At 38.7% G+C, this 16937-nt stretch overlaps 1 protein-coding gene across 1 annotated transcript in view; it reads right to left on the reverse strand.

Moving 5' to 3' along the window:
• Positions 1-16937, reverse strand: part of lrp1bb (low density lipoprotein receptor-related protein 1Bb) — a gene marked incomplete at its 5' end in the record, with an annotated part of 226997 nt that overhangs the window by 140402 nt on the left and 69658 nt on the right. Inside the window, one exon of the mRNA XM_079463519.1 lies at positions 3567-3704. Coding sequence (XP_079319645.1) covers positions 3567-3704 — 138 coding nt within the window. The remainder of the gene's footprint in view (positions 1-3566; positions 3705-16937) is intronic.

Here is a 16937-nt window from a genome sequence, read left to right on the forward strand (position 1 = left end):
TCAGCCGAGACCCAGCTGCTACGCTCCAACTTCTCTATGGTGACCTCATTTCCTCCCGTCTGCAGGTGTATGAGTGGAAACACATGCCGAATGTCCTGCCTCGAACTCCTCAGTGGCCAACACTTACTCATTCAATTAGCCTCTCTGATGAAGTATAGTCTGTTGCTTACTTCAGCACGCGGTTAAATCACTAACAAAAACACACCAGCCCTTTGAAACCACCTGTCTAGACTTTCTAATTCAGTCAGCCTGTAAATCTCTGTCTTGCAAATAATTTTGTTTGTTTTGATATAGCTAATGTACTGTCATTTTCCTAGCACACAAGCTGCAAAAACATTGAAAAGTGAGGTGTTATTTTTTCTAATATTTTCTTAACTAGCAGCAGGCCAAAAAAGGTTGAAAACATGTCTCGAAAACATTTTGCACTTTTCACTGGTTTCCATGGCCTCTGATGAAGCATTAAATAAATATTTTTTGAGGAGGTGTAAGCCCTGCTGCATATAACCGTGTGCGGATTTCTCCTTTTGGTACACGCACCGAATTAACTATGTTCTTTAATATTGGAAATTTGGCGCTTTACTCTTCCGTGACTCTAAACTAGCAGCAGAAATGCATAAAACTATTTAAACAACTTTGAAACACTCTGTTCACTTGTCGTTGGCTTGATAACAGTTAGCTCCTCCCCAGGCCTACGACAATGCTCGAGGTAATAGATATGTTTCCTTTAGTGTATATACATTTTATTATGTATTATATTTGTAGCAATAAACAATGAGGTGTCACACAAATCATTAGTCCAGGGCTCAGTATTAGGGCCTCTGCTCTTTGCGCTGTGCACGTTACCTCTAGAAGGAATGATTAAGACACTCAAGAGTAAGTTTTCACTGCAATGCTGATGATACTCAACACTACATTTCATAATGCCTCACGAAACACAGCAGTTCACCAGAATAACGGAATAGATAGTTGATATAAAAAACTGGATGAGTAGCAACTTTTTATTGTTGAGCCATACGTAACCACCAAGAATACTGCTTAACTATTGACAGATGCTCAATAAAAACCTCACCATTAGCTTGGAATCTGGGCATTTTATTAGTTATCTAAAATGTTATTGAAAATGATGGTGCCAAAACCTGCTTCTTTTTTTATTTAGCCTAGTTATGCAAACACCGTCGTGCTTGTAGAGATGCAGCAATAGGGCCAGAGGAAAACTGGTTCTCCTGGCTGGGCCTGGTTTCTCTCAAGGTTTTATTTCGGGTTCCTCTGCACTGTTTGCACACTGGCTGCACTTGTTTTGCTCACCGTCTGGCTGCTGACTTCAGCTTTAGAATTTTTTACTTGTTAATATTATTTTTAAATGTAACATTTTGAGGTGAATTATTATTACCGCATATAGGAATTGATAGTCTGCATAATATACTACCTGTGTTTCTCAACTTTTAAATACTTTTATACAGCTGCTTTGTAACAATGAAAGTTGTTAAAAGTACTATATAAATAAAAGTTGATATATAAATATATATTTTTCTTAAAATTATAGTGTCTGTACAGAAAAGTATGTAAACATATGATTACATATGATTAGTTGCAAAAAATCGTTTGTCAGCCCTAGTTTCCATACAAAGTTAGAGAGTTATCTTATTTGTGAAACTGCATAAAACATTTACACATAAAGCAGTAAAAGCACTGTTTCCATCGGAGTCAAAGAGAACTAAGTTGTGACTTCATGATAAACTGGAAATTAAAGTTTTTGTTACTGTAGGTTGCCTTTTTCATTAATAACAAATATAACAAATTACTTCAGAGCCTAAAAGTGCACAGACAAAACACAATAAACGGAGCTTTCGGAGGCTATGCCTGCTCTTAGGAACGCAATTGTGTAAGACAATTATGGGATGTAATACCAAACCACTCTCACTGCATACTTTGGCAAAAGCATTTGAGAACAACATTCCAGATACTGTGCAATGAGGTTGGACCGCTAGTTAGTCCAGTTATGCTGTTTATTTCTTTATTTTGATGTGGAGGAATTTATTCTGTAAATGTGTTTCCATCTTAGTTTTAAAACAGATGGATGGAAACAAAGCTAATGTCGTGCCCCATAAAATATCTTAAACAAAAAGATTTGAATTCCCACACTTCACCCACACTTCACCACACTTGAGATAGAATTTTCACACTTCACCTTTAAAGACCTATTTTACACAATATTGCGTTCTCAGAAAACGAATCAAGGTTTGAAAGCAGAAAAATGTACAGTATGACTGTAGCGGTGTAAATGACGCGGTGAGGATTTATCGCCCGAGGCACTCATTGCTTAATTAGCTGTATCTAAAAACAAACAAATGAAGGAGGAGAACAATGAACCTAATGTCTCCTAATGTTTCCCAACACCCAAGGAAAACTTTGCTGTGATACATCACTTCGGGCTCCAAGCGGCTCCCTCTTTATCTCCAATCCTGTCTTGCTAAAACCTTAATCTTTCTGCCCACTGAACTAGACCAATCTCATTCTGTGTGCTGGAAGGTGATTGCTACTTCAGCTGGTGAAAGGTGTTTGAGGTTGTACGTTCCTTCAGGGTAGATAAACTTGAAAAGTTAAGTTTGGCAAAGAGACAGGGAATGTGCTAATGTGGTGACAGTGGCGTACAAAAAATATATATAACACAATATATCACTTGCATAACCCTTTTTAAAAACCCTATAGAGGACAAGTCATCATTTTCAAGCAAATCATTAGCAATGTTTTCCGACGTGGATAAAATATAGCGTAATAGAGCAATAAATTAAATCCTAAATCTACTCCTATTGGTAGTGAAAGATATACCACATTCACTTACAAGCCCAGAAGAAAAACATCACTATTTTATATATACGACTATAAATAATACAAGCACCAGACTCCAAGAAACTGATTTTAAAGCAACTGAATTTCAAGATGCAGGTCATGTCATCAAGAATACCATAAGTGTTTAGCACAACAACAGTATTATGAAAGAAAATCTAGCTCGGAGTGTTTTAAATTTACATTCCAAAGCATATACATAAGTTATACTTCTCAGCCACAATAATACAATTTTTTATTTATTCCACCATCTGTCTGGAGTCTGACATACCCAATCTGGAAAGAAAAACACTCTACGCCTCTAACCCTGCAGGAAAAACCTGCGATCCACCTGACATAATAATCCGCAGTGGCTCATGTGGGTCATTGGCCTGTTTTCAGGCAGGCATTGGATCAAAAGGTGGGATCAGCTGTATTTGGCACCGTCCAGGTGGGTGTCACACTCTTCCAGTTCACCAAAGGTCACGCTCTTGGCGGGTCTGAGGCGCTAACGGGCATCCACCCAACACCAACTGCTGAGTCTATATTGTCAAATCACAGAATCCAGGTGGCTCCACCTGCGCTTTATTATGGCTTGGATGATTGTAAACAGAAGTCGGTTGTGTCCAACATCACCCCTGTTGTGTTATTCACCTGTTCTCTCTTTATACTGGCGCAATTTATGTGAAGATATGTGGCATTAAGCAGTCAATATACATGCCGGGCCAGTATGAACTCACCTCTGCAGTGGACTCCTTCATCAAAGCCATCTTCACAGTCTTTCGCCCCATTACAGAGTTTGTTGAAGTGAATGCACTTTCTCGTCCCGATACACTGTATGTGATTGAGTGGACATCTGACTATTACCTCCACCTCACCTAAAGATAAGAAGAGAAAGATGATTTAGATTAACATTTCAGTAATTGTTTGTAAACAACACTTGCCCACAAGCACTACCTGTTTGTTTACTTCTTTTCACATTTACAATAAGGTCCGTAAACATTGTGTTGGTTGAATTTTGGTCTATAACATTTTGTGTAAACAGTAAGTGCTTCTGGATCAATGTTGTTTTCGCTCTGCAAAGGGTCCAGAGAATAGAAAAATCGCACATAAGATTTCTTGTTTTTTTTAAACAGCATTAAAACACCAATTGTATCCATTGTTTACCTCATTTGTAAGTGGGTTTTTGTTAAAGGCGTCTGCTTAATGTACTAAATGTACATGTAAATAGGTTTATCCTGACCTAAAAAACTCAAATGACTCTTCTAAAGTCTTAGAAAAAGATCCCAATTTGAACACAAGCATCGAAGTTAGATTTCAATCATTTCACTATGATTTCAATCTTACTTAGTCAATATTAAAGATATCCAGAATGTACTTTCCATTATCTAGAATGATTTTATGTAGAAAATGGAAAATCACACAAAACCTTTTTAAGCTGGGTTTTCACAGTCAGTATCACATTTAGATGAACTCTGGGAAGTCTTCTGAGCAATAAAGGAAGAACATCCGAGCAATACAATTTTCCTCTGTGTCGATACCATTAGACCAGACAAATATTAAAAATAACATTGTCAATCACTTACATTACCTAATTAACATCTAGCAAAATCCTTTATGAACATTCATACGGTTGTTCACTTGTAATAATTTGCCAAGCTTTGAGGTATGCAAATGAAAACGGGAAACAATTCAGTTGATTGAATTTGGCTTAAAATGCTCTGCCAGCCTTTATTTTGTAGTAAAAAATGTTCCTTCAGCACCATTTGCTTCCTGTTGTTTCGTAGGGAGGGGCTAATAGAATGGGTACAGGGTTCTCATTCTATGATCCTAATGAGTCTTCATTTGATTAGAGGAATAAAGACAATACATTTTGTACTGTAAAAGTACATTTGGGAAAAAGAGTGTGGAAGTCATCAGTTCAACACACATACTCATAAAAGTGACCTTGAATGCCCTAAAATGGCATTTATTGTTGTTGAATTATAATCAGTAAGAAAATATCTAGCGACCAATATTATTAGACAGTAAATGGTATAGTCCTTTTTCTCTGATAACCATTGCATCAGCAATCTCTAAATGAAGCCACATGCAAATGGGTTGACTTGAAGGCAGTATTTTTTACATTTAACAGATGCTCACTACTACGCCAGTAAGCTATTCTCAATCACTATGTGTGTGTGTGTGTGTGTGTGTGTGTGTGAGAAAGAGAGAGAGAGAGAGAGAGAGAGAGAGAGAGCCAAAGCCTCAAGAGATATCTATTGACACGGCTGCACCAAGCAGCTGTTTAAAGATTCATGAGGCACATAGGTGACCCTCATCTGCTTGAGCAGCCACATGAACACATAAAACACGTCTAAGTGAAACATCGACTTCCATCTCGCACACTGTGAATATGTCACATTGCACCTTAACTACATTGGTATCAATTACCATAACTGCAACACAGCCACTTAGCGTGAGATTTATAACTCTTGTGACAGGACCTCTTACAAATCTCCGGAGTCCCAGTTTCCGTCAAGCTCTGATCCTGCACCGCCGAAAAACATCCTTAGGAGGAGAAGGGTTATTCAGCGTCTTTCATTATAGACTTCATAGAGTAAAATGATGTGGCAATTAAGGTGGTCGTTTAATGGGGGATCGTCCTCCGTTAACGTGATTTATCAGCCGACGCACGCTTCCCGATAATAACAATAATTCTCCTTACAAAAGCATTCCATTTTCACTTTTCACGGCTCTGAAGAATCTCGAACCGTATTTTTCTAGACCACCTTTCCTTCGGGCCTCTAGGAGATTCTAAATGAAGCAAAGTCAAATGTAAGTGACCTCAACTTTGCACGCTCATATTTCAAACGCGAACACAAAGGCAAGCTAATCAACCTCGCGGCTTTCCTTGAGAGAGCTGGAGGAGAAGATACAAGACAGGCTGTTCAATTAAAACCTCATTTGTTTCAATCTACAGCCGCCTCCATACACGACAGATGAGCACTCTGCGCATTTAATGGCATCTGAGGGATTTCTAGGCCCAAGTATGTTGATTAATAACCATGCTAATTTTCAGTTCAAATCTTATATATATATACTGGCAAACATCTCTCTAATTGTGCATTCACGAGGCGCTTCTCCATTATTCATAAGTAAAAACAGCACCAAAACATGTCACGCGCGTTACTCTGTTAACACGACAGAGAGAGGGGTTCTGTCAAACTGTGATTATCCTAATAAAACTGCATTGTCAAATACAGAATCACTCCACTCACAAACTGATTGGGGACTAATCTAATCAGATTAGGAGGAGAGATGAATATTCAGGAGTAAGAGACGCACCATGCCGGATAACCCAGATGGCGTCTGTGCAGTTGAGGGATGAGAGGAAATTATTTCTCTTCACCCAGAGCCGAATTAGACGCCAGATAACAGCCATGCTGAAACATCCTCCATCATGGAAAATGCATGAAAGTGGGGGCGGGAAACACATGCTAATGACACTTCCACACTGGAGAACTTTTGACACCCAGTAATCCGGAAATGAGTAACATACCATATGAAATATGAAATACAGTATTTTTTAAACAAACAAACAAACAAAACAACTTATGCCAATGCAGTCTTAATACTGGTTTATCATTACTTTGTTTCCTTAAAGGAGATGTGCAACTGTGTTTCATGCATTCTGACTTCTTTAAAATGTTAAACGTGCTGTCTTCTCATTCTTGAAATGGTCAACTTGTCAAAAATGCGTTGGACGTATAACGTAGTATTTCTGTGCCTGATACACTTCCCCAAGGTTCGTATAGGTTTCGTAAAGTTTTTTTTCTAATACGAAAATCAGTTTCGTAACAACTTTTCTCAGTCCCTTATAGGGCAATTCTCCCGGAAAAGCACGCCTACGGCAAGACGAAATAAATTGCCTGCCCGCGCGTCGATTCGACGAGCGATAGGAAGACCCGTTACCATCAAGATTGGCTGCGCAGTGGGCTTGCAGCTGCAGCTCATTACTTTTGTGATAGTGAGAGATGTTGAGGTGTGTTTGTTTGTTTACGGCATTTCAGTGATGGATGTTAAATAAACGGTGGATATAACGCTGGATTTTGAGATCGAATGAAACTGATAGATGGCGGACATGAACCACACGCGGAGTCATATGTCTGTGTTTTGTCGGCAATGGGTGTATAAGTGTGTAATAAAGTTCGTAAGAAGGGAAGGAAGGAGGCGGGAACCGGCGAACATTCAACAATAAAACTTTAATTAAATAAACAATAACGTAACTGACCGACAGCCACCTCACGGTAGACTGCCGGCCATAAAACATACACACACTAAACATAGTTTCGGGCCCGGTCCTCTCTCGTCAACAGTCCTGCCGAACATCCTTTTAAGCTCCCAATCTCCTCCGTGATAAGATGCGGGACCGGTGTGCGCACAGCTGCTTGCAATGATCACTCACGCCACCGGCCCCGCGTCACGGCTCTCGTCCCGCCTTCCTCACCACATACCCCCATCACCCCTTACAGGCCGGGGGGCACCACCGAGACTGTACCTACTCCCCCCCGGGGAGCCAGTCTCGGAGTCCGCGGCGCCTGGGGGTATGCACCGGCGAGACGAAAGAACGGAGACGGGAGCCCCCGGAGCGACAGGGACGAGAGAGGGGAGAGAGGAAAAGAAAAAAAAATTGTCCGGTTCCCTGACAAGCTGTCGCTCGGTCCTCAGCCAGCCGAGAAACTCTTCCTCGCGGTGCCATGCGATGGTACTGGACGCTCGGTGGACGGCTCGATCCTCCTCCGCCCCCTGGCGGCCGGCGATGGCCCTCCAGCTGAGGGCAGCTGGTCCTCCGTTCCCTGCTCCTCCCCATCATGGCGGCTGGCAGCAGGCTCGGCCCACGGCGAACGGGCCTTGGCTCCCTCCTGGACGGCAGCCACCCCACCTCGACCCAGGAGCACGGCAGCGAGGTCCTCGTCCCATCCGACTTCTTGATCCAGCACCACCGCCTCGGGCAGCCACTCGCGGACTTCCCCCGTCCGCGCTGCCCGAACTCCTCAGCACCGCGATCACCCTCGGCAGCGAGGGCTCTCTGACAGCATGTCCCTCCTTCCTCCCGGGTTTCGGCACCAGTGTAATAAAGTTCGTAAGAAGGGAAGGAAGGAGGCGGGAACCGGCGAACATTCAACAATAAAACTTTAATTAAATAAACAATAACGTAACTGACCGACAGCCACCTCACGGTAGACTGCCGGCCATAAAACATACACACACTAAACATAGTTTCGGGCCCGGTCCTCTCTCGTCAACAGTCCTGCCGAACATCCTTTTAAGCTCCCAATCTCCTCCGTGATAAGATGCGGGACCGGTGTGCGCACAGCTGCTTGCAATGATCACTCACGCCACCGGCCCCGCGTCACGGCTCTCGTCCCGCCTTCCTCACCACAAAGTGCTTTAGTTCCGGGGCGCCAGTAAAAACTATATTAACTTTCAGCTGTTTTTGTACCATATTTCAAACATTTGGAAAACCTGTAAAAAATTTAAATTTGGTAAAATTACATTTTTTTACGGTATACGAGAAATCATCTGTAAAATAACAGTTCATTTCTGTAAAAATTCTGTCAAAGTTTTTTTACAGTGCAGGCTATTTGAAATGCAAAAACCCACCAACACACACATTACAGCAAATATATACTATGCATACAGACACAATGTCACTTGAACAAACTATCGCTTTTTCCCGGGTAGCACCCAGACCTTTCTTTTCATACAGATGGTGTACTGTATACACAAATAGATAAATTACATAAACCTGAAACATTGCGGCAAATCTGACCTGACAGCACAAAATACACTATGGGTCAAAAGTATAGGGTTTCTTGATTGAAATGTTTCAAATAAACATATCATGAACATGTTTTATTTGGAGTTTTAAAGTTTTATGGACAAAAACAAATACAAAAATAAGCAACAAGAGACACGAAAAAACTGGACTGCCTGAGTCAATAAATATATACAAAACAATTATATTATAAACAATGACAATATACACAAACGTTTTCTACATCAGATAATTCACCACAATAGAAGAAAACAGAGACACTAAATGCTAAATGACTAAATGTTAAATGACACAAAACAAGGGAAAGTTTGCAAATACATAACTACATTTCCAAAAGTTTCAAAAGAGGTTCCCAACAATATTTTAAGCTGAAGCTGTGCTGCTTGCTTACATGTTAGAAATTATTTTGTATACAACAAATAAACACAATCATTTCTAAAACACTGGAAACATCTTTGCATTACTGAATTAAATTAAATATATATATATATATATATATATATATTCTCAACAGTACAGGTAAATTAAACAAATAGAACGTAAATACGGATGTACACATTTTTTGGAAAATAATCCCAACAAACATTTAAGCAGATTGTAACATATACTTGTATGAACTCTTTTGAAAAAGAAACTGGATATAAATGTGTGGTTCACTCTGTAAAACTTAAACCTCTGTAATATTTGTTGTTACTTTAAATGGTTGTTACTCAATCAACTGGTTGAATCCTCTTTCTAAAACATCTATTTAGTACTTTATTTACAACTTTAGTTTAGCAAATTCTGCACAGTACCTCTCTCTGCTCAGTGTCTGATATCCTGAAACAAAAATATCGCCAAATAACAGAGGAAGCATTTTTTCTGGGCACTAGTTCAGTGTCGGTCTGTTCTGCATCCATTTCTCGAGTCTCCACACTGCGCCCCGCAAGTCACGTGACCAAGCCCACGCGCCACCAGACTCGTTTTTTTTTTCTCGCATAGAAAATGGCCATTATTCTCTTAGAATGGATGTCTTGTCACGTCCATGAACGCACTTGATTCTTCGCAACATTTTGCCGTCATGTAATCGCTAGTTATAATTAACTAGTTATAATTCATTTTAAATATTTTTTAGACACTGCATAAACCGACCTCTAAATTGTAGTGTTAAAATGTTAAAATATAAATATAATATTGTAGGCTTAAATATTGTAGGCTTAAAGTAGTGCAATACTTCATGCACAGGTTCAGTAATGTAATTTTATAAATCTTAACAAAATAAATCAGTAGCTTATAATAAAACATGGCAAGTCCACCCTGGAATGTGGTAACTAAAAATATTATAAAGCCTTAGCAATTCTCAAGAGCTAAATTGTTGTTCATCCTTTGAAAGCAAAGACATAAGGTCACGTAACAGCAAACATACCAGAGACATTGAAGTTCTCCTACAAATGCACACATTACCTCACTCGAATTCATTACAGCTCAATGTCTTCTGGCCTGCCAGCTGTCCGGCCCTTGTGTTAAAAGGCCTTCAGCATGAAATGTAAATACAAACCTCAATTAGTTGCCTTAAGAAACTAAGAGTCTCAGGACATCAAATGATTTGTGGAGAACAATAAGCATACAGATGGACTCTGTACGACTGCTCCATACAAAGCAGGCCTTCAACAAATGAAGAGCGTTTTTGGCCTTTTCATTAACTTGAAACCTGGAATGGTTGTGATGCCGATTTAAAGATAGTCGGCTGCCAAAACAAACCCTTCCTGCGGTCCCTTTCCTGTCTCCCGCATATTGCTTTTAATTAAGAAACCATGGTGATATTTACCCACTTTTCTCAACATGATAGAGGAGAGATCAGATGGGAATAGATAATCCGTCGAAGTAATGTGTAACGAAATCCTTTCAACTCCAATCTTACATTCTGTATCTTTAATCAAGAAATCTAAAATGATAAATTTTTGATGGGAAATGCTTTTTTTAAATTGGTCATGGCAGGCTCAATGAACTACATTTAAAGACGCTCTTAGAGTCTTTTGAAACTTGATATGTTAAATGTCTCTCATTTCAGTGTTGACGCACATGACTGAAATGAGTGTCCTGAAATCACACCTCTGTCTGTGACAGCCCCAGGCTCTGTAAACGGCAAAAAACAATAAACAAAAACATTTCTAGCCAATCAGAAACCAGCTTTCTGCCAGTGAATTGTTTTGCACTTTGTATTTACTCGTACCCAGTTTACTGAAGTCCCGGAGGATGATTTTGTTGCTAAGATGCATTTCTCGAGGTCTCAGTAACTGTCATCATTTACTCACCCTTGAGTCGTTCAAAATCTCTATTCATTTCTTTGCTCTGATGAACACAGCGATAGATATTTGGAAGAATGCTTGTAACCAAACAGTTCTTGGCCACCATTGACTGTAATTTTTCTTAATATGGTAATGTTAGTTAAAAGTGCCCCAGAACTGTTTGCTTTTCTACATTCTTCTAAAATTCTTCTAATACGTATGCCCATATTAATATATAATAGCACAAAATTGATAACAGACCGTCCACAATGAACGCTCATGTTTTGTTTATTGATAAAATGTCACTGTCTGTACTGTAGCTTTTCATTTTCCTCTCTATCCTCTTTTTTTGGCCTCTCTCCCTGTCTTCTGCAAGCACTCACTCAGACACAGTATTTATTTTCCCTCCTTTGCTTTAGGTCACTGACATTTCAAATGTTCAGCGCTGTGGCATTCGAGAAAGCAAAGGCAGTTTTAAACTGACCTTGGAAGGAAAAGCAAACTATTCCGAGTACATGAGGTCCCAGACCATGTCTTTATGCTTCCCCTTTCACCAACATCAATAACAACCAAAGAAAAGCCTCGGGTCCAAAGAGAACCCAAGCCAACAGACTCCTTTACAGCAGTTAGTCCTCGAACCCTATGGCTCCGACCTATCTTTTATTTAAATGAAAAGCGAATGGTCCTCTAAAGGGGTTGCACAGAATTTGAGTCCTTGATATGGTTGTATAGTTTATCGGGCAGCACAGGAACACAAGCTTCTAGATGTAATGTTCATATGTATGCAAATTGGGCTGAATGTTTTGTTCTGAACGCTTGAAAGTGATTTGATGCTCCAGAGTAGGAACATCTCATAAAAGCTTAGAAGAAAACGAGGAAATCAAAACAAGCTCGCAGGTCACCTTCTCTGTGGTTGGGAAGAGGAACACAACATGACAATAACATCATTTGCTTACCCAGCAGGAAATCTCAGCTGTCACTGGAGTATATCTTACACATATATTTAACCATATAAAGCCACTTTTACACTGTATACACAATATGGTTGTCACTCTAATTCTGAGTGCTTAATCCCCTTATGTCCAAACACAGCAACAGTATCCATTAGAATAAGCCGCACAATGGCAGCAGTTTCTGAACAGCAGTTCTGTGGTCAAGTCACTTCCTGCACATGGATTCCCGGCCCTTGATACAAAATAATATAAATGAAAAACTAAGTATGGTTCACGTAAAGTAAACATACAAGTATAGATTGCATCTGAAAACGTAAACAGAGCTTGTCCAACGCTTGTCCAGAAGTCCTTCCCATTCACGGATTGTTTAAAACTGTAGGACCTAACTATATCAACAAACTATATATTTAATAAAATGAACGCACAACAAAATTCAGCAAAAATTTTAATAAACTTTAAACTTAAAAATAAACATGAAATATTGTAATTTGACAAAGGTCAATTTTTTTATAAAAATGTATTGCAATATCAATCATCACAATTGACTTAATAAAAATCTAATACTTTTTATCACAACGACAATGCCGAAGTGGCTTGGATGCAGAGATTCATTTACGCAGAACCAAAACTTGAAAACTACAACTATAAAACTATTATTATTATTAATAATTTTCTTTAGATTCATAAATCTAATTGAAATGCACACATACAAACAAGCATTGAAGTACTCTGAAACTTTCACACTATTGGCAGAGCGGCCCTGACCCTTGTGGTTATGTGCAAACATGTCACTCGAAATCCTTGTTTTTCATTCTTTATTAGCTGTTTTAGCTCTTGGCCTCTTGTTTATGCTCTTGGCGAGAGTACAACAATCTGTCAAGGTGCCGTAGGTGTCCCGGCATTGAGTGTTTTCACTAACCTAAGAGAGAACCCTTGTATTTTCCCTCTAACCGTGTTTCTTCCTTAACTCTCAAAAAACATATTTGCCATTTACAAGGAGTAGAGGGTCGCCAGTCTGCGTGTTTTTTAATGGCAGCGAGTTGGTTCTGAAAAGTACTGGCATTCATTCTGACGTCCGCCTGGGTTTATCTTCAAATGTCACAAAGATTAGCTTCAGGTCACAATGTCTGGATCTGTAATGTCTAGCTAAGTCCCTCCTATGCTCTTATTGCTGTGCGAATCGCTAATAAAAATACTTCTCTTTATTGGATTTTAAACACAAAGCAGGAATTTTAGATGGATGCAGATGATTTTAATGGCACAGTTGATGGTCTTATTAAGTCGTTTGAATGATGATGATTTTCTGTCTTTGGTCAATTATAAGCTCACAGTAAAGATATTTGTTTAAGTGTGATTTTCTATTTATGCATATGCCAAATTGGTGGGCGGACTAAACAATACGTCATTGTTAAGTTTATATGCCCAATTTTTGCTTCATGCAGTTAACATTCAATCAAAACTGATCACACTTACTTTCTAAATGCACATTTCAGCAAAGAAGCGAAAAACGTGACATTTTAGTCCTGTGTCAGCCACCGTAGTGCTTCAAGAGGGGTGGAGTGAGCCATTAGATGCCGCTTCATATTTTACACTGGACCTTCAACCATTACATCACACATACCACTCATTCCTTTACGTAGAAAAACTTCAATGAAAAAGGTCCACAAGGCAGTAACATACACCGAGCCCATTGTTTCTTAGCTTGTATTGGCATGTATCCCCAGTAAATCATTGGCCGGATTTAATTAAACTAATTCATCATAACAGAGCAATGTAATAAACAACTATGAAATGGAGCCATCACTTCCACCATCGGGCTATGCCTTCCAAAGCGCCCCCTGTTAATACATCACATTCAAAACCACTCACTGTTCAATAAAGTGTCCATACATCACACCCCGGCCCCTGCAGGAGAATCGGCACATTCGCACTGCCATGCATTTTTAAACACAGCTATTTTGTCGCTCGGAAAGTGCCGATGCATTCAGAAGGCTTTGTGTTTGGCTCCACGGCGAAGCAGACTGAATTTATATACGCTGATCTTTTGATGTCTGTTGTTATGTAGATCATCTGTATGGGCTCCTTTCCAGATAGAAGCACCTCAGTATTAATGTCATTCATATAAATAATGCATAGCTTCTTTGGAGAACCACAGCCAAAATACAACTTCTTTGCAAACAATTATTTGCGGAGGACATATTTTACTGCATTGTTTTCAAGTCTGCCAGCCCATTACTATGAGAATAAATGTACTGTACTCTTGAGCAAAGCATAACCCCTGGCTCGGTTTCAACTCAATAAAATTGCAGGACGCAGTACTGAGCTGCGCACACAGTAAAGAGATGGACTGCTACGATAGTAGTTTTCTTACCGTGGTACGCGTTGTTTTATTGGCTAAGAGTTTTATTTGATAAATGTTTAAAACAACATTTAAATCATGTTTAACACAACCAAAATGTACTCACACTCTTGTCATTTCACTCTTGACTTTCTTTTATTTGCAGGACACAAAAGAAAATATGCTGAAGAATGTTGCTGACTCAACAATGGCGGTACCAATTGACTTGGTTTTGTGTCCATACAATAGAATTGAATGAGTACCGCCGTTGTTCAGATATCAACATTCTTCAATATATCTTCTTTTGCGTTCTGCAGAAGAAAAAAGTCATACAGGTTTAATGATGACAGAATTTTGTGGGGAACTATCACTTTAATGCATTTTTCGCAAACAAAAAATAATCCAAACGGTCCAAACTAATTTGACAATATATCTTTAGCTGCATATTCGAATCACATTAACATTTCTCTGCAAGACCACATATTCAATTTCAGGAGAGATATTCTACTAGCATAACAATAAATACAAACATAGTGTTGTTTAGAAATCAACTTAAGACTCTGCACGCACACTCTTTTAACTAACAATCCTTTTTTAATGTACTTTTTAATCATTTGTTTGATAAAAGGAATAAAAGTAAACGTATTGCATGTTTTAAAATGTTTATACTATGTACATAGCTACATTATAGCTACTTTGTATGACTGCAGTCAAAATTGTGAACACAAAAGATGTTTAAAAGAAACACAGGTTAAGAAACACTGTGGTCGAGAGATCCACATAGAGCTATTACGTTTAGATGTGAATTTAATAATTTTCCCCTCCAAATAAAATATTTTTTTCTTTGAATCTTTTCAGCTAACTGTTTTGCCCACTAGCTTTCAAGGGATCGTGGACACCCTACCGGAATGCTAAATTATAACTTTTATGGTGACATTCGCTGAATACAAAATGTCTTGTCTTTCATTTTCTACCATCGTAAAGGTGGTGTCGCTTTTTCAGTGTTAAAAAATGTCCTCCTCTCCCTGTGTAATATGCTGAGGAACTTTAAGCAAGCCTTTGGAGGGTTGATCTTTTGAAAAGTGAGCACACGGTGGAACTTTCAAAAAACAACTCTACTTTATTTACAATACCAATCACCTGGCAAAGCAACACTGGCTCAACCAATAACATGAGTTTAAAGGAGAATCATCCGACCAATAGCGACTGGGGAATGTTGGGAAAACGTGTTTTCTGTAAATATGCATTATATATTTTCTATTTATAGGAAGGGTTGATCTAAAATGACCGGTAACAATATCTCTCCAAATTTCAAATAAAAATATCGTTTCTATTTGCATTTATTAGCAGAAAACGAAAACTGGAGAAACATATAACAGAAAAGATGCTCTGTATTTTTCAGACCTCAAATACTGCAAAGAAAACAAGTTCATATTCACTTTTAAGCGATACAACAGGCATGTGTTTAGGAAAAGTTTCCATGTGTCTTGTCATGATGTCAGTCTTTCACATTGCTGTTGAAAGACATCATGCCACTCCCAAGGTTCCAAATTCAACAAACACTGGACTGAAATGACCACAATACAACTAGAAATACTGATTAAATGAAAAATTGAAATCGTCTCTTAATTCTTTTCCAATAGCTGGAAAACAATATAAACTGCACATACAATATATGTAGGAACACAATATTGTGTAAGGTATGAACAAGACATTACAAAAGACGATTGATTGCAACATCTCATTCGTCTAGACCTATTTCCTACATAATCTTGTTTGTTCAAGTGAGGACATCCCTTTGAAAGTGTTTTAAACTGTCAAAATGTAATACACAGACTCAGATTATTCTTTTCAAAATAGCTGGAGCTTCATCAGTGTTACGAATGTGAAGGTTTTTATTCTATTATTCTATTACACACATGTTCTCCACTAAATAAAAAACGCCTTCCCTCCTCTAAGCTTAGCGTATACCAACAGAGCTCTCTCCGACAACAGCGGGGGGCTAATGTAGGCTTTAGAAGTTTGATGTCCTCCAGAGGTATCACGACAGCAAGGCTGTCAAGGTGTTGAAATATGCTCTTTTCAGAGGCCTTCTGGTGACAAGCTAGTGATTCTGTCCCAAACAAAAGAGAAGAGGAGTGAAAGACTGAGGAACTGGCAGAAGACTGAAAACTGAAAGATATGTCAAGAAAACTGGAATCTTAAACTACAGGAGCTGGATAACGGCAGCACAATATCTGCCAAAAGAGGCGTCTAAAAATACATACTATGGAGGCTAAGCTTTTTTTATAAACGATGCATAACAGTTATTGTAGATGTGAGTAAATAAACAAAATAATCAGATAAATGTATTAATAAAATGAAGAACTTTAATAATTTGATAAATGAAATGAATATGATTTACAAAAAACAAAGCAACTCACTTGTAACCTCATGAAAATAACAGAGCTAAAGTTACCCATTCCTCATTAAAAGACTGGGAGGTAACTGGGACTGGTAAGTGAATAAGTTATTTCGCCATAACAGCCGGCTGCTTGTACATTATCCCGCTTTTTACACGGCTTCTTTCCACATGAGAACAAATGGACATGAAATGTGAATTTGAAATATTTAATTAGCTTATTTTTATCGAATGCACACTTTTTGCGGCTAGGAAAAGACGTTTTATTTCAGTTTTAAGGTAAGAAACGACATTCAAATGTCACGAACAGGCAATTTGGTTTTATCATTTT

This window comes from Barbatula barbatula (genome assembly GCF_947034865.1).
Source record: "Barbatula barbatula genome assembly, chromosome: 9".
Lineage (NCBI taxonomy): Eukaryota > Metazoa > Chordata > Actinopteri > Cypriniformes > Nemacheilidae > Barbatula > Barbatula barbatula.